This window comes from Manis javanica, chromosome 4, assembly GCF_040802235.1.
Source record: "Manis javanica isolate MJ-LG chromosome 4, MJ_LKY, whole genome shotgun sequence".
In the NCBI taxonomy this organism is placed as follows: domain Eukaryota; kingdom Metazoa; phylum Chordata; class Mammalia; order Pholidota; family Manidae; genus Manis; species Manis javanica.
The window spans coordinates 161,748,855-161,774,398 of NC_133159.1; the positions used below are offsets into that span (position 1 = coordinate 161,748,855).

General features: G+C 46.9%; 2 protein-coding genes across 5 annotated transcripts in view; one reads left to right on the top strand and one right to left on the bottom strand.

Moving 5' to 3' along the window:
• The first annotated feature begins 1,210 nt into the window (after positions 1 to 1,210).
• RND2 (Rho family GTPase 2) lies at positions 1,211 to 6,919 on the top strand. Of its 4 annotated transcripts, none has more exons than XM_037019791.2 (7): positions 1,211 to 1,465; positions 1,934 to 2,021; positions 2,124 to 2,274; positions 2,784 to 2,893; positions 3,614 to 3,748; positions 3,965 to 4,215; positions 6,218 to 6,919. In XM_037019791.2, exons 2-7 carry the CDS (start codon positions 1,938 to 1,940, stop codon positions 6,228 to 6,230), a joined length of 744 nt encoding a protein of 247 aa, XP_036875686.1. In that variant the 5' UTR covers positions 1,211 to 1,465; positions 1,934 to 1,937; the 3' UTR covers positions 6,231 to 6,919. The 4 variants fall into 4 exon arrangements, with proteins under 4 accessions (XP_036875686.1, XP_036875685.1, XP_017511768.1 ...); XM_037019790.2 differs by lacking the exon at positions 6,218 to 6,919 and adding an exon at positions 4,635 to 4,782; XM_017656279.3 differs by lacking the exons at positions 2,124 to 2,274; positions 6,218 to 6,919 and adding an exon at positions 4,635 to 4,782.
• Positions 6,920 to 15,733: 8,814 nt separating this feature from the next.
• Positions 15,734 to 25,544, bottom strand: part of BRCA1 (BRCA1 DNA repair associated) — a 60,067-nt gene continuing 50,256 nt past the window's right edge. The window contains 7 exon segments of the mRNA XM_073235643.1: positions 15,734 to 16,868; positions 16,870 to 16,982; positions 17,772 to 17,832; positions 18,180 to 18,253; positions 19,870 to 19,924; positions 22,687 to 22,770; positions 25,125 to 25,165. Coding sequence (XP_073091744.1) covers positions 16,797 to 16,868; positions 16,870 to 16,982; positions 17,772 to 17,832; positions 18,180 to 18,253; positions 19,870 to 19,924; positions 22,687 to 22,770; positions 25,125 to 25,165 — 500 coding nt within the window. The 3' untranslated portion in view covers positions 15,734 to 16,796.

Consider the following 25,544-nt stretch of genomic DNA (forward strand, 5'->3'; position numbering starts at 1 on the left):
GCGAAAAGTGGAGCCAGGGACGTCTGGGGACAGACCCGCGCGAGGGCATTCTTGGGGTCACGCACACTGTGATTTAACTTACTTATTCCTAATAAACTTTATGCAAGCTAAAAAATATGTTAAAAGGCAATGTGAAGGGCAATAGCAAAACCTGAGTTTACATCATATTTGGGGAGCTAGGCCCCCGTGGACCGGAACCCAAACAAGCTGTTGCTCAGGCTCTGACTGTACTCATAGGTGACCCATTCCGTGTAGTCTTGCAGTGGCAAAGTTGGAGCTGGTAGACCGAGACTTTAAAATTTTTCATCTTACTTCGTTTGTTAAAGCTGTGTCTCAGTTTTCCCTTCTGTAGAATGGTGAGGATGAACTGGTTATTGTTACTGAGTAAAGATAAAATTAAATACAGTAACCTCGCTTTAAAGAAGCACTTTTAAAAGGTAGAAGATGCCATGCAAATGCAAAACAGTGGTTCGATTACTGTTAAACTCCGGATCAAGCCTGAAATGACTTCAGAACTTGTCTCTGGCTCTAGCAGGGCTGTCACTCTGGGCAGTTCTATCTTCCTCTTCCTCCCATCTCCTTCTTCCCGAAGCATCCGGCAGAGGACGCAGCTCCCCAAAACTTTCCATTCTGCAATTGGCTGAAAAAACTCAGTCCGAGCTTCCCTGCTAGTCCAGGCCCGCCATTAAGTCACTGCAGACCCCGACTAGGGTGTTCGTTGCCATGGGGACAGAAAGCCATGATGTCACCACTGTCCGAGTGGGTGTCTTGGAGTCCAAATGCTTGTATCCCCAAGACTCCCTGCCGGGACGTGAAGTGGAAGGAGCTCGAACCAAAAAGACTCCTCCTTCCCCTGCCATCTCGCGCCACCTCCCGTTTAGAAAGTGGATGGCTGCCCCCCCGCGCGTGTCCGCACTAGCACACCGGCGTGCACGCGTGGGCACACAGAAGGCCCGAGCCTAGCGTGTGTACCGCTCCCACCCTACCTCTCAGAACTTCGCCAAACTCCGCCCTGACTCCATCCCCAAGGAGGTCAAATCAGTCGAATTAGCTGGGCTCGGCCTGCCCCTAGTCGGCAAGAGCCCCCTTAGGTCACACCAGCGCGATGGAACTCTGTTTCCCCGGGCCCCGCCCGGCTCCTCTGGGCCCCGCCCCCTGGCGGCGCGGGTGGGAGGCGGGGCCGGGGGCGAGGCCGGCGGGCTGGGGGCGGGCCGGGGTGGGCCGCGGTCCCGGGCGGGGGATCTGCGCGGGCCCGCGAGATGCCGGTGTTGCCGGCCCGAGCGGCTACAGCTGCAGCGGTGCAGGAGGCGGCAGCGGGGCCGAGAAGGGGGGCTACGCGCGGGGCCGGCGCGTAGCCGGGACTATGGAGGGACAGAGCGGCCGCTGCAAGATCGTGGTGGTGGGGGACGCGGAGTGCGGCAAGACGGCGCTGCTGCAGGTGTTCGCCAAGGACGCCTACCCCGGGGTGAGGGACCAGCGTCTTGGGAGGGGGGTTGCTGAGGCTGCGGGGGTTGGTGACCGGGGCCGAGGGACGGACGGAAATGGGTGTCAGGAGCGAGAAAGAGGGGCTCGAAGGACCGAGGAAAACGTTGGGGGCTCTGGAAGGACTGCAGAGAATTGGAGTGGGAGGAATTGGGGAGCAGGGTGAGATGAATGGGGTTTGGGAGAACCAGAGGATCCCTGAGGGGGCGCTGGGGGAATGTTGGGGGTCCTGGGCATTGTAGAGGGGAAGAACAAGGGGCTAAAGGGACTAGGAGGAGGTCTGGGAGCCTAGGGGAGATTCGGCTGAGGCAGCCGCTCCTAAGACCTCCCCTTTGCTCAACACTAGACCAACTTGTGTCCAGGGACTGGGCTGAATGCGGTGTGGGAGTGGGGAGGGCATATTTCTGGGTGAGGGCTAGAGGATCTCATCCTGACCCATCCGTGTCTGCAGAGTTATGTCCCCACCGTGTTTGAGAACTACACCGCGAGCTTTGAGATCGACAAGCGCCGCATTGAGCTCAACATGTGGGACACTTCAGGTAGCCAAGTCCCTCGGGGTCACCCTGACTTCCAAGGCCTCCACTTTCACCCCTCTCTTAGGCTCCAGGTCAGCCCAGCCCAGCCCACCCATCCAATTCTAGGAGAAAAGAAAATCAATCCAACGCTTAAAGCCAGGAAAACTGAGGCAGACCTGGTGGAGACTCAGAAACCTTGTCCTGAAGAAGAAAGCCCAGTATCAGCTGGACTCTGCCTCCGTGGGAAAGTTGGGAAGGAATGGCTTCCATCTGGAAGGTGTTTCTTCGGAGATGGGACTGGGTTTAGGAAAGACATTTATAATTTCTTTGGGAGGTAGGGAACTGCTTCTCTAGGCTTAAATATAGACATTTTAGATCAAGTCCCAAGAGGGTGGGAGAGCGCTCCCCTGCCCCTCTCCCCCCAAAAAGGAGGAGGGTTTTATTTTTACTTGGCCACCCTAGAGGGCTTTGGAAGGTGTCTGTCAAAGCCCAGAAATTGCAAAAATTTTTTGAGAATGTCAAGAGATTTCATGAGCTTCTCAAAGACTTAGAAAAGATTAATAATGATTACTTTTAGAGAAACCCTAGGGAAGTGGAGAGTTGTATTCTCCCATATAACCCCTTCTCTGCCTACTCCTCTTGTCAGAGAAACACAGACTTCTTGAGGAGTATTAATAACAGCTTTTTTCCATTCTCTGCTCCTAGCATGCCTTGACCAGGATTGCTAAGGTCTCCCATTTACTTCCAGGCCTCCCACCCATTCAGGACCCTTGTCTGTCCCCTCAGGTTCTTCTTACTATGATAACGTCCGGCCACTGGCCTATCCTGATTCAGATGCTGTGCTCATCTGCTTCGACATTAGTCGGCCAGAAACACTGGACAGTGTCCTCAAGAAGGTGGGAGCCTGGGGAAGCAGGACTGCTAGGCTGAGGCGGACCAGGAACCATGGTCTAACACACGGTCCAGGAAGGAGGGAGTGAAAGCTGAGGCATAGCCATCAGCTGGAGAGTGTGTGAAGCTCCCATTCTTCCCCATCCCTCCACCCTCACTTGCTGGAAATCAGTCCTCAGAGCTGGATGCAGCATCTGGGGGAGGTGGAAATGGAGAACAGAGAGAAGTACTGATGAGATTCCTTATCCACACTCCCCATCTCCCTGGGTGTGGGATCCCAGATGGAGGGGATGGGAGCCCTGCTCCTGGAGCTCAGGAAAGCCCTGTGGTCTCCTCTCCAGGCCTCTATTTCCATGAGAAAAGCCCATGGTGAATGGACCTAAGTTAGCTAAGGCAGCCCCAGTTCCCAGGTGGGGGAGGGGAAAGCAGATTGGTCTGTTCCCAGGAACAAATTTGGGAAAGGGTAAAAATGGGAAGGTTCCAGGCTAGCAGACCTTTCATGGCCACAAAGGTAGAAGCAGAGCCTCTGGCCAACACTACAGCCCCACCCTAGCTCTCTCATCCCATACCCCCTCCTGCTTTCAACCAAGCCCACACTGCCACCTCCTTGCTCCAGAGGGGCACATGGTTTCTGCATGATGTGAGGGTGTTGTCCTGGCATGGAGCAAGAGTTCACCCTGTGCCTCCTTCAAAACCTCCATAATCTGTTTTCTTCCCCTAAATAGTGGCAAGGCGAGACTCAGGAGTTTTGCCCCAATGCCAAGGTTGTGCTGGTTGGCTGTAAACTGGACATGCGGACCGACCTGGCCACACTGAGGGAGCTGTCCAAGCAGAGGCTTATCCCTGTTACACATGAGCAGGTGGGACCCTTGACCTCTGACCTAGTCCCAGCCTAGGCCTCTCACTCCTCCCTCTCTCAATCTCTGATTTGAAAACACCCTACCTGATTTACCCCTTGCCCTGGCCTCTCACCTCTGAACTGGTATCTTGACCCTCCCCAGCCCTCAGCCTCACTGCCCCTTGCTGAGCTGCAGGCCAAAGCCCCATAACTTCCTCCATCAACTCCATCCTTCCAGGGCACTGTGCTGGCCAAGCAGGTGGGGGCTGTGTCCTACGTGGAGTGCTCCTCCCGGTCCTCTGAGCGCAGCGTCAGGGACGTCTTCCACGTGGCCACAGTGGCCTCCCTTGGCCGTGGCCATAGGCAGCTGCGCCGCACTGACTCACGCCGGGGACTGCAGCGATCCACCCAGCTGGGAGGACGGCCGGACCGGGGCAACGGGAATGAGGGTGAAATACACAAGGACCGAGCCAAGAGCTGCAATCTCATGTGAGGGGCCAGAGTGGGGCACAGTGTGAGGAGGGTTGGAAGGGAACAACTGTCCTCCTGCCTGCACCCGGGCTTCTTGACCTCTCAACTCTGGCTGGGACATCAGGGCAGGTGGAGTGAGCAAGTCTCCTGGGCAGGGGAGCTGGAGACAGAAGGACGCCAGCATCCCCCACATCTGTACCCACCTCCTCTCCATGCACAGTTGAAGGAGATGGCAGGGCAGGTGTCTGGGCAGGGGGCTGGGATGGAAAAGGGGGATTGGGGGTGCTGGCATCCAGCAGTGACCTTAATTGAGTTTCAGTATATGAAGGGTGCTTTCCCTCTCCATCCCCAGTCCCCATACTCTGGCCCTGGCTTCCTTCCCTAAGGAAAGTGTCCATTCTGTGACCTTCCCTTTTCCTCTCCTTTCACTTCTACAGCTGTTCTCACTCATCCTAACCTCCAGGCAACTGTGCACTAAATAAAAAACGAATTTGGAAGCCCCTCCCCCCCGTCTACCCACCAGTTCTAGCTCCCACCCGCCTTTCCCTGACAGTCTCCAAATAAAGCCCATGTCCATGAAAAACGGCTGTGGCTTTTAGTTTTGTTGCTTTCTAAAAAAACAATCTACCAGTCTCAGGCAGCAGGAGGGCAAGTTAGGTTTCAGGAAGTCTGTGCTCACAGATGGAGCAGAGGAAAAAGCCATGGGAATCAGCAGTGTCCTTTTAGGAGCCAGAGGTGGGGGAGTGAGATACCTTGGGAATATTCATCTCAATTAATGAGCCAGACAATCCTAAAGCCATTAGGGGGTTTTAAAGTAGACTGATGTGCAATTAATTACTCAGCCCAACAGGGGCCCTGCTAATGTGGGAGGGGTCCAGCTGAAGTGGTCCAGGCCCCTTGCTCACCATCTCCACCCCTAGCCTGGAATCTGCTGCTACCCTGGCAGTGGTGGTGGCACGGAGGGCGTTGAAAGCCTCCACATCATAGAAGCTGACCCCCTGTGGAGGGAAGTTTCCCAAAGGGACAGTAGTTTGACTCTGGGGTCTCCTGAGAGGCTCTCACCCTCTTTCCATCCTGAGCTCCCTGATTTTGGAGGGAGTATCAGCTCTGAGTTTAGGGTCACACCCCTGCAACCCCCAAGAGAAGGAAAGCTGGTGAAGGGGCCAACTGGAGCTCTTATTGTCAGGAGAGACAGTGCTGGTCTGTTTTCTCAGGAGTCTGGTTTCACATTGTCCTGTATTCATTCCCTGGCTTTGGTCCCACTGGCCTCTTTTCAGTAACAGTCTCCCCAAGGAACCATCACTGGCCCTCCCCTTGTTCCAGCCAGTTCTTCCAGACATACTCTGGGGGAGCCAGACCTTACCCTTCCATCTGCTGGGATGACCCTGATTCGCAGTCCATCCTTCTCTCATTCATTTGGCAAATATGTACTGAGCACCAACTGTGTGCCGGGCACTGGCTTGGGATTCTGACAGGACCAGTCTCTGTGCTCTGGAGGCCAGCCCAGTGGGAAAGAGAAGTACCCTAGGTGTGACAGTGCCTTGACTGCGGGAGCTTCTTACAGCCTCAGGAGCCAGTCCTCTGATTCAGGTCCTGAGGGTTGAAGAGGAGTTTACCAGGCAGGGAAGGTATAGGAAAGGCACTCTGGGGAGAGGGTATGGCATATATAAACATGGGGAGATGATAAAGAGTTTGACATGGTTGGGATAGCCATGGCAGGGAGGACCAGAAAACAAGGCTGGGAAGGTACACTGAGGCCCTTACAAGGGCCCACAGGACTGCTGAGGATGTGAGGAGGCAAGCCCACTACCAGGGATTTCGAGCAGAGAATGAAGTGACTGGATGAGGCTGTTGCATGAATGGGTGTCCGGATGAACTGATGCAGGTTGAAGGACTCAGCTCTAAGATGTGTCATTTAAAATTGCTTCTTCTCTCCTTGTGCCAGGGACAGACTTGAGAGGAAAGGAAATCCCATTCACTCCTGGCTCATCAGGCACCCCTTTCCCTCCCTCTCCTACAGGACCCTGTCCTAGTACATCTCAGCCAATCTTAAGGATTCCGGGACAGCATCAAGGGCACTGGGCATCCCATCCTCTCAAACAGACCTGGTTAAGGGTTAACCCCAGACCCTCCTAAAAGACCCTGAGGGTGTTGGAGAGGACCGGGTCTCAGCTAAGTGGCTCTCATTATGGTCTGGAAGGACTGACCCTTCCCTTCAGCCTTACCATGTATTTGGAATTTTTGGCCATGGCTTCTCTTCTCCACCTTGGACTTTTGTACAAAGTAGACGCAGGCCTGTAGCTGCCAAAGTGCAGTGTGTCTGCACCCCCTGTACCTCCCATCTTTTCCCAACCTCCCTCTCCTGCCGCGCTCTGGGAATGCAAGCGTATTTCAGTATCCGTCTAAAGCAAACATAATTAGGAAGATAAATCAGCTGGAGGAACCCCCAAAGTTTAATACATTTCCAATACCACCAGCAACAGATTTTGGTCCCCTCTGCAGATCTGAGTTGCCAGACGTTTTCTTTCCATGGAGGGGGCTGTGCCTCTGGGCTGAGGAGCCCAATGGGTGGGAGGAAGAGAATGGAGCTGTTTTTAGATCCTCAAAGGCCACTGCAGGCAGGTGGGAGGGGACCTTACCTCCACCCCCACCCCAGATGCCAGAGTCAGACCCAGCTTCCTCTTCTGCAGCTGTTTCCCCACAAATTAGACACCCGTTTGGGAAACAATGTAGCCTCGTTAATCATTTAATGAAATAAACAAATAATCAGGCTCTGATGCTTTCACTGTTTCTTAACCTCCAAAATCAGCCTGCCCAGGAGGGAGGAGGAAGAAAAGGGTGGGAGTGGGGACCCCAGACTTGGTCTTATCCCTAAGATGCTTCAGTTGACAGAGGGTCATCCCCTTGGGAAGCCAGCCTTCCAAGAAAAGTCAGTCATAAAAAGAGCGTAAGATTTAAGCAGAATTTGGAAGGTCTGAATCCCCATGCTGCTGCTTCCTCCTTTGGGAGAATTTGTTGAGGGCCTGCACCTGTCTAAACCTTTTCTTCACACTTGGAAAAGGCAGATGATCACCATATCTACCTCATCGTGTTGTTGAAGAATCAGAAAAGAGAAAGGATGTAGAAAAGCTGACTCTTTAAAGGGGGCTGAGCTGATGTCAATCTTTTATCTTTACAATTTAGCCAGGCTTGAGTGCTTCTGAACTGGGCCTGAAGGAATCAGGAAAGGCTTCTTGGAGGGGGTTCCTTGTGCTGGGGATTTCAGAGGCTGTAGGAAGGTCAAAGGACAGGAAGGGGGATGTCACTGTATCTTGTTTCCACACCTATCCTGAGAAATGGAGCTTTAGTGACTCCAAAGGCTGAGATCCTCTAGTTCCCATTTTTCTGAACTCCATTACCTTTTCTGAAGTCTTGTCTCTCGGTGAGGACCCCATGTTGCCAAAGTGACACCCACCCCAGATCCGCTCAGACTGGTCCTGCAGGTCCAGGGAAGTGGGGGTAAGGAGTTATGTCCTTGAGGTTCCTTTGGCAGGTGGAGGAATTGTTGGGACAACACACCAGGACCCTGGCAGGCAAACCGAGTAGAGCTCTTCCGACCTACTCTACACTCCATTCCCCAGGAAAGGGGTTCAGTTCTTCTGCAGTATCCCCCCATTCCCTATCTGCTAACAAAGGCGTTTCCTTTATATGGTGCAGCCTCTCTCCTACCTTCTCCTTCTGGGTTACCAGGTCTCTCTCCATCTCTAGACAGTCCCCGACTCCCTCTCCTCATGACTGGGGGTAAGGGTCAGAGAGAGAGGAGGCTCCATCCAGATTCAGGCGGGTGGGGTGATTCCCAAGCAGCCACCCTGCAGCAGCCGGAGAAACAAGGGGCACGTACATAAGTGCACCTCCTCCCAAGAAAATGCCTCTGCTGTACTCCTAAATAACAGATGTCTGTCTGCATATTAATGAGGTTGGACAAATAATTGGTGAGTTTCTCTTTCAGTGTCAGAATGAACCCGGAGGCCTTATGTTCATGCACACAGCCACCCACTCACCCCCCGACTCTCCCTTCCCCCAGAGCACAATGAGACAGACGCAGATGCTGGCAAGCTTGACCCACAATGGGGAGAGGCAGACAAGGAACTGGGAGGGGGGTGTCAGCAGGAGGGGGACCTCCACAGTCTGGGTCTAGGTTTGTCAGTTTTCTCCCTTTTGATCATTGTCTCCCCAGCCCCCCAGGGGTGAAAGCTTGCATTTGAGACTTCACCACCTTGCAGAAGAGGCCAGAGGAAGGCGGGAGCCAGAGTGTAGAACAGTAGTGGTGGGGAGGCAGGTACAGTCTAGGCAGGAACAAAGAAAGGGCCTCCTTCAGCAAGGCTGTGCTTCTGAGACCAGAATCTGTGGGCCCCATTATCCTGCTTCAACCCATGTGCCAGAGTGTGAGATGGAAGAATGGAGCTTTTGGAGTCAGACAGCTACCATTTGCCAGCAGGGTGCTCTTGTGCATGTTACCCAACCGGTCTGAGCCTCTCACTCTCCTTGTCTCTAAGCACACCTACCTTCCAAGATTGAAAGTGCTTAATGAGATAAGCTGTGTCATGTGTCTGTCTTTGTGCCTAGTTTATAGTATGTCCCAACACATATTTGTTCTTTCCCTCACCTATCCCCCCAAACACGAGACAGTTTCAAAATTGCTGTTTCTCCTGCCAGGCCCACCCTTATTAGGGCAGGGGTTAATCAGAAGTTTAGTAATTATTCTGGATGCTGGAAACCAAGAGAAAAAGATACAGAGAGATTCGATAGACACAGGATTGAAAACTGATAGAAAGCAAGGCCTGGAATAGAAGGAAAAAGACCACAGAGATTCTGAACTGCAAGCTGAGAATGGAGAGAGTATTGCAGGCAAGTGCAGTGAACCCTGGAATGAGAGTCTAGAATTTAGACTGAGGATTCTAGATGTCCTAGTTCGCGATGAACTCACTGTTTGACCTTAGCAAGTCTCATCCTCTTGGTAGCTCAGTCTCCTCATCTGTAAAATGAAGGGACTAGTTTGCTCTCCAAAGTCCCTTGTCATTGTGTGAGAATGAGTCCCAGAGACTTGGCACACAGAGGAGGAAGGCTGACTGCACCCCCACTATGACCATCAGTCACTCTTGCTGTGTCTCCTCTCTCCTGTGGTAAATGGATCTGCTGCACCGGCAAACAACTGTCCATTGTGTCCTAATGAGGGACGATCAGGGAAAACCAATCACTTATGATGCAAATGAGCGGCGGCTGCAGCCTTCCGGCTTTCACTGAGTGCCTCTCTTCTACCCAGACCTCTGCGCTGCCCCAGTTGGGCTTCTCTCTAGCCCCAGTTCCCATCTGGTCTTGGCAGAGGAGGGGGGAGGCCCAGACTGGCTTTCCCATTGTCACTCACTGCCACCCCCAGCGAGGAGCCTCAACCCTCACAGCCTCAGAGAGGCCCAGCTTCTCTCCCTACCCCAAAGAGCTCCCTGGGAGCTCAGTTTTTATTTCTAATTGACATAAAATTCACAGAACATACAATCAACCATTTTAAGGTGTACAATTCCATGGCATTTATTTCATTTACAATGCACAACCACCACCTCTGGGTTCAGGTGTTGTATCTCCCTGCCCATCTCCACACACCACAGCCTCCAGAGAGGCACAGGGAAGCTGTTGAAACGTAGGCAAAGAGTCAAGGAGGAATGGAGGCGGGTGACGAGCTCAAGGCTGAGAAAAGCCCAGAACTGGCCCGGAGTGAAGGGGACAAGGATTTCTGCACTTTAGCCAAAGGGAAAAGGCTTGGGCTTTTGTGGGGAGATCATCACCGCCTTCCCCAGCACAGCCCTGGGGCTACGTCTTTAGGAAATGACCTTTTGAGTCCCTGTGATTTTTTTTTCAAGTTCTCTGGCATTTGGTTAGAAAGCAGAGGCAGCTCCGTACTCCGTGGCCTTGGGGACGATCCCACCAGCAGGCTTTCACGTTGGCAGCTGTGGAAAGGCCTGAGACAGCCCCCACAAGCCCTTTGCCTCCAGGAGAGTCCTCCCCTCGCCTGGACCCTGGGACAGGCTTTACCAAAGGATGATTTTCTACCTACTTGGCCTTAGTTTATTGCAGAGTCCTACAGTCTAACAGCTGGGAAGACCCACATAAATTGTAATTTGAGTCTCTGTTGCTAATATACACTATCGTTTGGTTTTCTATCATTTCCAAGAGACGAGAGCAAACATCTGCTTACCTGTGTGTTACCTTCAGATTTACCTCTTTTTCCCTTCCCTAATGTAGGACATGTGGTAATGCTTTTAAAAAAAGAAAAAAACTTCTGTAATTAACCAGTGCCAACTGCTGTGGCAATGCTCAGAGAAAACTTTACAGGGTCACAACTTTTTTATATTCCTTGGCCCCTCATCCACTGGAGTCCACACTCCCTCTCAGACAAAACACAGCCCAGACAACATAATGAGAGTGTTTTCATCGTGTTCTAATGACTAGGGAGTCCTAGGAGTAGTTAGTTCCAGGTTCTGCCACCAATCCAATGGGTGACCTTTGATAAAGCCCTAGACCTTAGTTTTGTCACCTATAAAGTGGGGATAGCAATCTTTACCCTAGCCAACTCCCAGGAACAAGTGAGGAGAGAGAAATAGTGGTTGTGCCAGTGCTTTGAACTTGCAAAGGGATTACCATGAACATTGCGAATTATTCTCTAGTGATGGTGGCAGCAGCTTACCTGTCTCCAGTATGCAGCCTGGAGCAGGCCTTGCTGGAGGATGCATGGATAGGGGAAGCTGATGATCTCTGGTTGGGTGTTGGTTTGATTAATCACAAGGAGTGGCATCTGATAGACAAAAGAGAATCAAGGAAATCTGTAGGTGAGGGTTTTAGAAGAGGAAGAGTGATTCTTGGACATTTAGATCTTACACTGTTTTGGTGTGATCAGGCTTCTAGAAAAATGAGTGGGAGAAAATGAAGGGAATTAGCATTCCCAATGGCAGAATGTGGCTGGTTTTCCAGGAACTAAAGTTCTAGAGGGTGGGGCTAGCACTTGGCTAAGCCCTTCACTCAGTCCATTCATCTGTTAACTCATTCATTCATTCAGCAAATACTCATTGGGTACCTAACAAGGTAACTGCCAGGTACAGAGCTGGGCTATAACAAAAATAAAATACTAATCCTGCCCATAAGGACCTTCCAGACAAATAAGAAAAAAAGAGTATGTACACAAGTAATTTACTGAAGGAAGAGAGTGTCATAAATAAAGCAAATTTTCTGTGGTGTTCTGAGGGGAGAGATTCTGGCCTGGAAGACCTGGGGAAGGCTCTGTGGAGGTGGGGTGGGCAGGTTTTGGGTCTGCAGAGATGGCAGAAGAGGACTTGCTGAGGATGATACAATGTGAGCAAAATCTGTGGGTGGCCAGGGTGCCTGAAAGGGAGCAGCAAGCGAGACACTGGCGAGACTGGGTTTTGACTTGGGATGGCTGTCTGGGGAGACTGCATGGGTCAGAGAAATTATCCTTGGAAGACTCAACTAATCTTTTTCTGAGATGCTCCTTCCCCCATTTCTGGCAGGTAGGGGTTCTTACCTGGGACTTCTGGAATCTCCTGGCTTCCTTTTCACCTGGCCAAATCCTACCCACGGTCTGAAGGCCAGCTTGAAATGCTTCACCCAAAGGTCCCCCCACTGTCCCCAAAAGGCTTCTGAACCAGAAGGCACAATTTTGCAAAGGTTTTGTGGTCTTCTTGCCTCACCTATTGAGTAAGCAATTTGAAGGCTAGAAACGCATCCTTTTGCTTCCCTGCCACAACTCTAGCACAGGTGAACTGATGCGCACACCCACACACAGCCTCCCCTTAATCATTAACCTTATTGTACTAACTACTGCCTCCCAGGGCTGGTTCCCAGCACATTTAGCGTCACACAAATCTCTGAACCAATGCTTTGCCACCTCTTTTTGCTGTGTGAGCTTGAACAAGTTTCTTGACCTCTCAGTGTCATTTTCCTCATTTGCATGTTGGTAATAATGCATGGCACTTGGTAGGAATGTGGCAAATGATAGTCATTAATTATTACTATTATTGCTTCTGAGAGCTGGCAAGATCACATGGTCCACAGACCCCTGGGCTGAGTTTCAGTTTTTCTTTTAATTTAGTCATCTCCATCTGCCTCCTTCTGTTGTGTCCTCCTTGGGTTTTTCCCGTCACCACTCACTGGGTCTGCCTGCCTTTTCCCTCCAGGCCAGCTTTCTCTTCCCTCAGAGAGCCCACTGGGGGCTGGTTCTCACTGGCTAAGAGTTGTCTGTGCCTTGCTCTCCATCAGTCAATAAAGATAAATTACAAAATCATTTGTTTTATTTGTTCTTGTTACCTTGAGGGCTGTCTGAAATTGCCTTTCTTTAGAAAGCCACATTTGCATATCTCCATGTTAGAGTCAAAGGCTGCAGCTGTGGTTTCACTGCAATTTAAATATTAATAAAACCTCCTAAACCTCTAGCTGGTTTTTTAAGCAGTCTGGCCCTTCTGTTTCTAGGTTGCTGATAGAATTTAATCTTTGTCCTTTGCTTTGTATTTGTTTAAAGGGCCATTTTGGTGTCAACTGAAGCCAGATGCTGGAACCTTATAGATAAGAACTAGTAACCCACAACAAGGAAGATCTACCTTGCTTGAAGACAAAAGCATAAACCATAGGTAACATTTTATACCAGTTAGCAGCCACTTACATTAAGCCAGAGGTTCTCAAACTTGAACTTGCTTCAGAATCAGATTGCTGGGCTCCATCCAGTTTCCCATTCAGCCGGTCTGCAGTGAGGCCCTAGAACTTGCATTAAGTTCCCAGATGAGTCGTTACCCCACCACGGTTTGAGAATCATTGCACTATGCTGCATGCCTTTTCATTCTTGGTCTTTGAAACTAGATCTCTAAAGTTGTTTGTTGGCCCCCATAATATGTGTGTTTCTCCAGTTCTCCACTCCTTCTAGCTTCTCAGATTGTTAGATTTTCCTGCTCATTCAGACACATTTCAGGATCAGCAACCTCTGCACCTCCCCAATCCCTGCTCTCCACAGGAGCTGGCTGTCTCCAGTTTGCTTTAATTTTCTATTTGCCCAGATTCATTTATTTAATTTTCTCCTTATTATTAGCAGATTTACAGGCTGTTTGAGGGAGTTAAGCATCTCTGAAGTATGGTGAAGGGGCCTCTGGCTCAGCCATTTCACAGCCTTTGATAAGCAAGCCCCCCTGGTCCCTGGCCAGCAAGCCCCATTCTCTCAGGTTTCTGTGGGTAGATTTGCAGTTCCCCATCACCCTGCCCTTCTCTGTGCTGCCTGCCTGCCTCTGGGGCTCCCCTTATCTGCTCCTCACAGCCTTCACAGGATACATTCTGGGCAGCCTGACTCCTGCTCCAGCCATCCCAACACTGATTCCTTTCTTTTTCTCCTGCATGTTTTGAGCTGATACTTTGTTGATGACTCTGGTTGCATTTTTCAGGAGGGAGATAATCTACCAAGCTCTTCTCTAGGCCCCTTCCCTGAATCTTCCTGATAATCCCTCCTCTTCTCCTGCCTTTTCTGCTCCTTTGCAGAAGTTCATTTGATGAAATGAGATAAAGGCAGTACAGGAACTAGTTCCCAAAATGCTGCTGTACCCAGGGAGAGCTAAAGATTGTGGGATGGACAAGTGGGAGGACATCTTAAAGCCAGAGGTCAAAGGAATGAGTAGATTTACTCCATCATGAGTTAAGGCTCTTAAACCTGGCCAAGCGTCATGCATCCACAGCCAGAAGTTGACTTCCAGGAAAGGTTATGCCCAACTTGAAAAACAGATGGAGTAGACATTTGTTGGGATAACTTGAGAGACAATTAAAGATAAGTTTTTAATGTGTGTCATCATTAGGCTTTCCCCCAGGATTCCTGTGAAGGTAGGCTGTACTAAGATGGATGTTGCTTTTCCTATTAACTCATCAGTGATGGGGGCAGCAGGCTGTGGCCTGGCTCACCCCCAGGGCCCAGAAAGCCATGGTCTGTCACAGGAAGTGAGACACTGGAAGTGACTGAATACGGGCCAGTAGCACTTGCTTCTTGCCTGTCTTAACTGCTGATACTAAAACCTGTGGACTCCCTGGCAGGTAGACAGGAAACTAGCATGGGCCCTAGAGAGATCGTGCTGTAGATGAGGTTGAACCCGGAGGCTCTGACAACTGAAAGATGAGCAAGCATAAGATGAGAGGCTGGAAAACAAAAGCCATGATCCAACCCTGTATGTCCCTTTGCCCAGGGCTGCTTTCCCAGAGCTGCCACTTGGAGGCAGGAACCTTCTACTGCCTTCTACCATGATCCATAAAAGAAGCTAGAGTGCTAGTTCCTCTCACAATCCACTCCTCTCCCAAAATTCCCTTGAGGCTTTAACGGGTGCATTCTGACCTGGACTCAGTGACTGATGCAGGTGGATAGCTGAATGATGGGATGGAAAGGGCATGGATTCAGATCTCTGGGCTGTCATTTATTAGCTGTGTAAACTGAGCAAAATCTTGTATTTTCAGTTCCTATTCTCTAAATGAGGTGAGCATTATCTACCTCATAGGGCTGTGATGAAAACTAAATGAGATAAAAATGTAATGACAGGTCCATTTTCTCTACTATTCCCTCACCCACCCACCCTTTTCACAAATATGGCAGTACTGAATTGTGTAGGAATTTCATTCTCTGACTTAAAGAGGATTTTAAGCTCAGAACAGTGTGAAGACCAAGAAATGATGATACAGACTTTTATCTGTGGATTAAGCATGTTAAATAGGAGTTGTCAGAATTCCAAAGATGTCTTCCCTAGATTTCTGTTCCCCGGTTATTCAATCAAACGGTAACTAGGTACTGCTATGAAGGAACTTTGCAGCTGTAATTAAGTTAGGGACCTTAAGATGGGGGAGACCACCCTGGATTACCTGGTGGGCACAATCTAACCACCTGAGCCCATAAATGCATAAACTTATTCGACAGGAGTTAGAGATGCAGCAGAGATGAGGCAGAAGGGGAAGTAAGAGAGATTCCAAATTTGAGAAAGACTTGACCAACCATTGCTGGCTTTGAAGATGGAGATAGGGGGTTATAAGCCTAGGAATGGGGATAGCCTCCAGAAGGTAAGAATGACCTCTGGCTGAGAGCCAGCAAGGAATTTTAGGGATCTTAGTCCTACAATTTTAAGGGACAATTCAGCCAAGGACGTGAAGTGAACTTGTAAGCTGATTCATCCCCAGGGCCTCTAGAAAGGAACACAGCCCTGCTGAAACCTTTATTTTGGCCTCGTGAAACCCAAAACAAAGGAACCAGCTGAGCCGAGTTGACGTGACCTACAGAACTGCGAGATAATAAATGGGTACTGTTTTAAGTCACTGACAATTTTGACAATTTGATGATTTGGTATGGCAGCAATAGAAAATGAATACAAAAGGTACTTAAGTCCCCCTCAACAACCCTAGAAGGTAGGTGTTATCACCACCATTTTATAGACGAGGAGAAGTGCAGTGAAAAGGCTCTGAGAAAGCCTGCAAGTTGTAGCCTCAAGAGTCATACTCGCCGAAGTGTTTGCTACCAAGTTTATTTGCAGGTGAACAGCACATTTACAGAATATATTTTGTACAATCAAGTCTGCACTGCCCTCACACACTGGGGGGCTAAGGAAGATGCAGTCCTTCCAACAGCTATAAACAGTCCGGATAATGAGTTTATGAGAAACACTTTCTCTCCCTTCAGCACACGAAATTATTTATGAAGCTGTACAGTTCAGCAACAGGGAGGCAAAGGGAAAAAATTACCTCAAGGAAAGCAACCGCTCCTTTCCTGGTGGGATCTGTCATTTGTAGACATGAAATATTCATAACCAAGATTTTGTATTTCAAGAGGAATGGGTTACATATCAGAGCTACAACACTTCATTTATTACTAATGGGGAATTAGAAGACTCTCTTTGGACACCAGTTCTTAGAGATTCTGCTGTTTCAGAGCACATTAGTGCTAAGAAATTCATTAGAAATCAAGCAACTATAGCCCACACTTAGTGGAGATCAGGGTCAGCATGACTCCCCTCTCTTCTAATTAACCCTCAAGTTTCATATTTATATCCATTACCTGCTACTAAAATTCCTTCCCCAATGTTCCACTCCAACATTTGAGAGCTACCAGTGGACTGTTCTGATTTTAAGTCACATCACATATCCCTAAGTACTCACCTCCCATTGAAGGGTCTGACTCTTGGCCTTTATGAACACAGGGTTTTAGAGAAACAAACTTAGGGAAGCAGCTTTTCTCCTAAGGCCAGCAACTCTGTGCCTCCAGCTCTTAAGCCAACATATCCACTAAAGGGAATAGGGCTGATAAATAATGAATCAGCATCTTGCTCAACTGGTGGGGTTTAAATGGTTTTAAATTCTTTTCAGGTGAAAAATTACCACAATTTTGTGCTCATGGCAGATTCAAAGGGAGACTGGAAGCAGAATATCTTTAAGGGACCCTTGCATAGCCAGAAGTTCTTTTCAAGCTGATGTACATAAAATATTTATTAACCAGGCCTGTGGAAGGACTAAAGTGGAGCACCCAGGGCCTAGAAAAGGGCCATTTCTTAGGCTCATTCTTGGGGTCCTATGAAGACAGGCCCTACACATGACACACGCGGCTGGCTGGAATCAGCAGCAGCTCTCTCTGGGGATCTGGGGTATCAGGTAGGTGTCCAGCTCCTGGCATTGGTAGAGGGCTACGCTGTCCAGTACCCACTCTCGTGTCACCACAGATGCCTCACACACCTGCCCAATCACTGGGGACAGAGAACACAAGCAGAGATTAGTATCAATCCATATTTTCCCCCACCAGACTTATGTCAATTCACTCTGGGAACCTGGCTGTACAGTTCCCTAGGGTTACTCAGGTAGGAGCAAAATGACTGATCTTGAGCAATGCTCTAGGACACAGGACCTCACTCAGAAGCTTGACGAGTGACTGCCAGAAAGCTCACAGCTTCTGAAACATTATTAACATGTTAAAGCAAAAGTCACCAGAGAGCAAAGAGCATTGCAATTAAATGGTGTGAAAACATGTTTGCAATATCTTAAGTGAGAAAGCAAAACAGTATGGCAAGCATGATCATATTTGTGTAAAATATGTGCACATACATACATGTACATGCCTGGAAGAATTTTATGGTGATATCATCCCTGAGTGGTGGGATTACTGCAATTATTATGTTTGTGCTTATTTATGCTTTATGTGATGAACAATCACATTTAACCCTCCCAGTGGAAATAATTCATGTATTACTTGTATAATACAAAATAAATAACAGAAGTTTTAAAAGGACATTTTAGCCATTCATTCATTTGCTCAACAAATACTTATTGAGCACGTAGAATGTGTAACTGGTGGTAAATCAAACATCCCTCAGGACCCCATATGACACAGACACATGCGCTGCCCTCTGAAGCCCCACATAGGTGCACTATGCATGCCAGCTGATCTAACAGGACTAAAATCACCATAGTAATCTTCTTACTTATCCTGGGCCCTCTACCCCGTACTCCTCTGGATGAAGGCTTACAGAAAGACTCACATTGGAAGCCACTGTCCTCTGTCCAGGCATCCGGTTGCACAACCACAACTGGGTGAGTGCCCTGTATCCCCAGGGAGGAAACAGTATTGAGGCTATCAGAGCAGAACTTTCGGAACAGTCACTTCACCACTTCTGGATGGCTGGCTGAAGCAGACTGCTCTGGGGCAACCACAGAAAGGGGGAAAGGGTATGTGGCAAAAAGGAAGGGTTAGAGGAGAGAGCCCTCCCTCAATTTATTAAACATTCGGAGTTCAAAAGTCCCTTAAGATGGGAGTCTTCTGGCTCCTGTACGTGGTCAGACAAGGCTTAGAGCAAAGAGAGGCTTCAGGGACGGATGGTTGCTAGCCTTGCTCAATCACAGGACAGAATATTGTGTCCTTTCCCTCTGACAGGGTACCAAACGCTTACCTTGCCAAAGGTGAATGATGAAGGCTCCTTCACCACAGAAGCTCCACATAGATGCACCATCCACTCTAGCCGATCTAAATAGGACATTTAGACTTAAAATCCCTACAGTAATCTGCACTTTTAACCTGGGTCCTCTACCCCTTAACTCCTTTGGATGAAGGCTTAAAGAAAGACTTCTCAGTGGGAAAATCTTCATCTCTGCTCCAAAGGGATGGAAAGGCCTTGAACTAGAATCTGTGCTAGGGGAATGAACTGTAAGTCAATTTGCCAGTGATATACTACCTATTCTGGTTACCAGTTTTCATAAAGCCACTGGGTAGATAAGGTTTAACAGTCTCTCAAGTAAAACAGTTCAAAAGAAAAAAAAAATCCAAGATCTAATTTCCATTAATTTGCTAAATTGTTGGCTAAGATGCTGTGAAGAAACACCTGCCTGCCTTCCCTCCTTCTCTGCCCAATTCTGTGTTAGTAATTGATAATCATGGCCACTGAGAGCACCATACTTACTGGTAATTACTGTAAATGTCAAGACATAGGAGGATAATTCATTCAGTAAAAGAAAAATACATGTCATCCCGGACAGAGACTGAGCACATCAGCAGAGAAAGGCTACCTGCTGAGTTGGAATCAATACACTTGGGGCAACAGAAATCAGAAGAGACTGTAGAGGTGTTCTACTTGCAACTGGAAAAATCAGCAGAACTGAACAATGGGTGGTTCCTGGGCTCCTCTGCGTGACTCTTCCACAAACCCATTTCTGGGACTTACTGAGGTGCTCCTATCTGTCTGACTGAACTCAACTGACACACCTCCAAAAGCACCCTGTTAGGGGCCCTGATTTTCACTACACCAAAGAGCAAAAGGAGAGAAACCTTTGCATGGCACTTGGAAATTTCATGAAGATCCGATCAATAACCAATAAAGAAGACAGAAGCAAAATTATTTTGCCAGGCTGTCTTGCTGCCACTCAGCTGTCCCTGACCAGATGCCAAGGCCATCTTCTGAGGAATAAGAGGACCTGATCCCTGGGGCAGAAGTGGGCAAACGTTAGAAAAGAATAACCCAAATCTATACACACACCAGGGCCTCAGTGCTGCACTATTTCAGAGCTGAGACCCATGGCCTCCTAAATGTAACATATCATTCAGTGTCAACTTTAATTAGAAAATGTTCATCAAGACCTTCCCCTGCTCTGGGCCTATGTGGGGCCCTAGGCCCACAGCGCTTAGGCAGCTGCTGTGCTTTCTTCTGTCTCAAATGAAGATGGTCTGGAAGAGCACAATTCCTTCTTGACATTTACAAGCCCCAAAGTTAGCTTCTCCCTACCTTTTTTTGAAAGCTTTTTTAAAAAAAATTGAAGTAGTTGATATACAGTATTATATTGGTTTCAAGTAGTGATACAACTCTCTTATTTTCCCCCCAAAGGGCTGTAAGAGCAGCTCTGTCCCATCTGAGTACAGAATATACTGTATCCTAGATGCCTTCTAGCTCTTGAGAAGGAGCACAGGGATAGTGTTTTTGCTGTAGGGCAACATTAGTACAGTTCTGTCTGACAGGTGGTAGAGAAATAGAATAACCTCTAGAACACCTCACTAATCTGAGGATCCCCCAATAAGGCAATCTCTCCTGAACACTCCACTATGGGAGGCAAAGGCTGGTGCTGGATTCTGCAGTTCTCTCAGTCTCTTACCTGTAGGCATGTTGGTAAAGGGCCCATAGCAACAGATTTCTAGGCCTCTGAAGATCTGGGAGCAGAAAGGGATAGAAACATGGAGAAAACGAAACAGTTAAAAAACAACATAAAGAAGCCTCAAAAATGAAAAACTTTTTTTTCCTTTTCTTTACCATCTGACAATTTCTCCTACTTCCCGGAGATAGTGAGTCCAATGTTCAGACACTGATACATTTTAGAAGGCTTTTTTGAAGTATGCATGTAGGTGATCTATTCTACAGTCATTGTAATTCAAGGGCTGAGCTCTTTGCCCCCACTCAGGCCCAGGCTCTTCCCTGATGACCTTTGCAGGTGATGTCACTTCTTAATACAAATGAGAAGAGAAAAACTGGTCTTCCTTTATGTTTAATAAAAGGCTTAGATGACAAGAAATTCAAGCTGTTAGATGAAGTTTGATGTTTACCTAGACTTGGTACATCAATACCAACCATGACCCTGGTTGGCAGACATGTCCCTGATTTTTTTATGTGTACATGTTCCTTTTCTCCTCTTTCTTCTATTCCCTGAACATCTGTTCCTGCCTTCACAGTGCTCTGACAATGGCCACTGTTTCTTCAGGCAAACTCCTAAGTAGTTTTTAATCTAGAAGTGAAGGCTGGTTTTGCCTGTTCTCACTGAGCTAACTTGACTACCCGGTTTCCAAAAGATACAGGTCACACTGTACTTCCTAGGTGCCTCTTCCACATTCAGTGCTCAAAATTGCTATTCAAAAACCTTTCTGTGATGATGGTAATGTTCTCTACTTGTGTTAATAAGGTGGCCACAAGTCACATGCAGCTACTAAACATTGAAATCTGGTTAGAGTGAGTAAGGAACTAAATTTCATACTTTATTTAATTTTAGTTCTCTAAAACTTAAGCAGCCTCATGTGGTTGGTGGCTACTGTGTTGGACAGGCAAATCCTTACACACGCATTGGCACAGGTTCTTAGGGAAGGACTTGGGAATCATTTAAAAGAAGACATCTAAGTTTGTGACAGAAATCCAAATCAGCTGGGTAACCCTTGTTCTCATGGCCTTCTTCCCCATTCCACTAAAAAGAAAATTGCCTAGGCCTAGAACTCCCCTTGCTTCAAACAAGAGGGACTGGGATAGAGAAAAAGTAGGAAGTTAAAAACATAATGGCTAGAAGAATAAGAAAGGACAGTAGGACAAGTCTGTTTCTGTTTTAAGTGACAGCCTCCATCTCTGCCATTCTTACTATCTGTATAAATTGCATCTGCAACCTGTTGACAGGACCTAGATGCTCATAATGCTAAAAGTTCTCCCAGGCATCCAGCTGGAGCCAATGTTGCTGTGAAAAGTATAAAAGATTAGGAATTTTTACATCTAGGCTGACACTCACTGATGAGAATGTCAAGCTATGAGATAAGAAATTTGAAGTTTCACCTCTACAAATACATCTTTCTTCCTCAGGAAAATACTAGGGTGACATTTAGTATCTTCAGGATGTCCTTGCTTGGTCCAGGCACTTGCCAGCATTGCCATCCCCAGTGCAGGAAAAATCCAAAACATTGCAATTTCCTTTGAAGGAGGGCAGAATCTGGTACTAATTCTGCAGTGCATACAGTGGAATAAAAACAAATAGCTGGCTCATACAGAGCTCCCCTGCGAAGGCAGAAGCAGAAATAGAGCCAAGCAGCTTTTCTTGGCATCTGGAAGTTACTTGATAAGCTCATAGGATGAGGGTGGGCTGACCCCGAGGGTTCAGAGCTCTCACAGAGCAGTTTTCCTTAGAAAATCACCTCTACTGGTTCCCTCTTAAGTTCTCTACGGGGACAGAAGGTGCTCCATATGGGATGTTCAGAAATGCCCAGCAGTGCACACAAAAGGAAGGACTGCAGGCCAGGAATGTAAGGGCTTAGTCAGTGACCTGAGAAAGTAGCCAGCCCAGGCCTGACAGGCAGGTGTGAAATCTTGCCTGGACTTCTCCCTGAGAGAACAACATAATTTTGACTACATCATCTGCTGCAGTATGACCTGGGAAAGTCACTGTGTCTTCCTGGGCCTCTGGTCTCCTTCATTTGGAAATTGTTCATTAAAATACCCTATCTTTCTCCTCTGTGAAACCTGCTAAAACTTTCCAAGAAACAAAGGTACTGTCATTAAGAGCTCAGATTCTAAAGTTAGACTGCCTGGGTTCAACTTCGACTTATGGCTTCACGACTAGCTGTGTGAGCTTGGGTAATATAAGCAACCTCTTTGAGCTTTAAAAATAGGCATGATTATAGTACACACCTCATGGGGTTGCTGTAAAATTATTAATTAGTTAAAATACAGTTGAGTGTTACAGTAGTGGAATATAGTGAACAAGGGGCAGAGTAGCAGCCCCCTCAGAGGGTGACAGGGAAGATTAAAGAAAAAAAAAGCGTGTTCCCACAGACAGGGCTGTATACAGGCCCTCACAGCACCTACCACACTGCTCTGAGGAAAGACACTATGGTGAAGTAAAAAGGAGCAAGGTCTTTAGATTCACATGCTTCAAATCCCAACTCTGCCACTTATCAACTGAAATCTCAACCTCAGATTGGAATCCAAATTACACAGCTTCTCTAAACCTCTAACTTCTCTCATTCATAAAAAAGGAGATAATACTTACCTACCTTGTTGGGCTATGAGAACTAAAACATAATCTAGATGAAAGCACCTCCTGGTGCTGTAGCAGTGAGTATGTTAACACCCCTCACAAGATGAATGGGACCATCTCTACGAACGAACGGGCCAGAATGCAGAGGGGTGGGAGGGGTTTTTGGCAACATGGGGGAGGAGGGTTTACCTCTCTGTCCTGGGATTCTCTTGCTCGCTTTGGGCCTTGGTGGTTTCTTCCATTGACAACATCTCCTCTGACTTCAAAATCATGCTGAAAGAAACCAAACCCAAACCACAGGGATCAGAGAGAAAGATGAGATTCCTTCAGCAGAAGCAGAGTAGGTATATCACATTTAAGGAATTCAATATTTCCAGGCACAATTTCGATACCCCACCCTGCCAAAAAAATAATTCGTTTTGTGGGCCAGATGAAATGACCAGTATTTCAGCTGCTGTAATCAATTCACTGAAGGAAATCTTTGTGGGCAGAAATTAAAAATTGCCTTTTCACCTCACTAGGACTTAATGTATTTTAATTTTCAACATCTATCTCCTCTCAAAACATTCACTTAGCATTTAGATTAAACTGCTATAATTATGCTATTATAAAAATAACTGTAGAATTCCTGATCCCTTAAATCAATTGTGTATTACCATTTAAAGAAATAAGGGCTTCTCAGATTTCCATTGAGAGATTTACAGTTAATGAAATCAAAGTGATAAAATATACATTTAATATACTTAAGAAAGGTAGAAGATAATCACTATTTTGACTGGTCAAGGATGAGGGAATATAAAATATGAGATTGGGGAGGTTAGAGAATTTTGGGGTAGAATGCTTAGAAACAATTCTGACCGAGACTCAGAGTATAGGGAAGACCACACCTGTTGTCAAAGGTATTATGAAGAAAAATAGTCATTAGTATAACCACAGGATGTTATTAGGTGAAAGAACACTTAACACCTCCTAGTTACTTGAGTGAGGAGAGTCTGGTGATAAGTATGTCATCTATTTGAAGATGATCCTCAAATTTATAGTCCTGATTGTACCCCATGCCTACTTAACCTCCCCGCCCATATATCAAATATAAACCTCAAAATTCACACATCTAAAACAGGGCTCTTGATTCTACTCCTACTACTTGCTCTTTCTCCCTCTTGAGTATGTTCCTCCCCCCATAACTTGCTTTTCTGATTTAATATTACTAACATCCACTCCACCACTCAGGCCAAAAACCTACCGTTACCCCCTCAATTTCTCTCTTTACCTCATCCTCCAAATTTAACCCATTGGTAAGTTCCACCTCCAAACATATCTTAAACCAACCTCTTATCATCTCCATGCCTCCAATTACACTATGAATAAAATTCAGATTTCTTTCCATGAGCTATATGAAATTCTACCTGATTGGGCCCTTGTCTACAATCTTTTCTAATTCCCTGTGTAAGTTCTGCTCCCTATATCAGATTCACAGTTACTACTCTCTAGCTACCCTGGCCTTTTATTCTTTAATAAACCAATACATTCATTCATTTTTTTTTTCTACCGGCAGTGATCGAAGGCAAAGTTCCTCCTATTCAAAGAGAGGGGAGGGGGAGTGTGGGCAACCTCAGAGAGAGAGGACGTTACCCTCTAGCCGTGGGGACTGCTACCCCTACCTTATGGCAGGGTAGATTCCAATACATTCATTAACTCCAGACCTTTATGTTTACTTTTCTTCTGCTAATAACAATTATTCCCTATACTCTTGAAGGCCAATTATTTCTTGTCTTTTAGGTCTCAGCTTAAGCTTTACAGAAAGCCTTCCCTAGTCTCCTTAACCTAAGCAGGAAGCGTCTTCCCTGGTCAATTGCTAGTCTGTTGTTTTGTATATTTCTTGATAACAATTATTGGTTATCTTAAATGCACCTTTATTTATTGTGTATCTCCTCTTAATAGAGGATGAATCCTACCAGAGCAGAAACTTGTCAGTCTTGTTTACTGCTATTCCTGGTGCCCAGCACATAGTAGGCTCCCAATAATATAAATCACTGAATGAAATTTAAAACCAACAAAAACACCAATTAATTAATTATGAATATGCTGAATAGTGCATACGTTTTAAATTGCTTTATTGCTTTTGCTTATTTTATTTGCCTGATCTGTTGTCAGCAGCAGCTTAGATGACTGTTCTAAAATTATTCCTCCTCCCCCACTCTATCTTATTTACCTCACTGTTCTCAGTATTATAAAGAATAAGATCACTTTAAAGGAATCTGATTTCTCAACAGATACTCTATTTGCATATTAATATGAAGAATTAATATTCTTCAACAATAATGAACAACCAGTTCTCTACCAAAGTGTATGCAACGAAGATTTAGGTGGGCCTATTTCTTGTGCTTATGAATCTTTTCTTTCTGCTTTATAAATTCCTTTTCCTTCCTCCAAAGAAAGGATTGTTTCTACTGAAACTTAAACAAGTGAGAGCACAGAATTTCCTGGTTTGCTTTGCAGAACTCTTGATAATGCATACTGTCAAGGAAAATCCTTGCAAAGTAGTGCAAGGAAGGAAGCAGATAAATTTTTGGTGACTGTGACTCAATGGTGTCAAGTATGATTCGTTTGTAACATCAAGTACTTACCTCATCTAGCACCTTTCTTTCTTTAATACACTGGGTCACCCCTAAAGAGATCACAGAAAAGACAGGTCACAGGAAGCAGAAGAACATGCTGTTTTCATGGAGATGGATGGTGAAGTGATTCACGTAAGAGCATGGGAGGAGTAAATCCGAGTAGGGGCCTCTCTAAAGAAAGCCACAGCTCCTTAACAGATTTCCTTCTGGAGACACAATCGATGTTTAATTTAAACATTATAAAGGTGCCTGCTGCACATCAATTTCTGCCTACTATTAAATAAATCCCTAGTTCCTATGCTAACATTACTAGAAGCAGATTAGGTCCTATTAGTTATAAAATAACTCCAATTTCCCCAACCTCACGAGCTTATCTGAACAAAGAGCTATACATTAAAGATAAAGCTAGTTTAGCGTTATCATTAAAGA

Bases quoted from the DNA above. Each gene is read 5' to 3' on its own strand.
- RND2 (XM_037019790.2), top strand. From the start codon at position 1,938: ATGTCCCCACCGTGTTTGAGAACTACACCGCGAGCTTTGAGATCGACA. The intron at 2,894-3,613 runs GTGGGAGCCTGG...TCCCCTAAATAG, and splicing joins TGGACAGTGTCCTCAAGAAG to TGGCAAGGCGAGACTCAGGA. The intron at 3,749-3,964 runs GTGGGACCCTTG...CCATCCTTCCAG, and splicing joins TCCCTGTTACACATGAGCAG to GGCACTGTGCTGGCCAAGCA.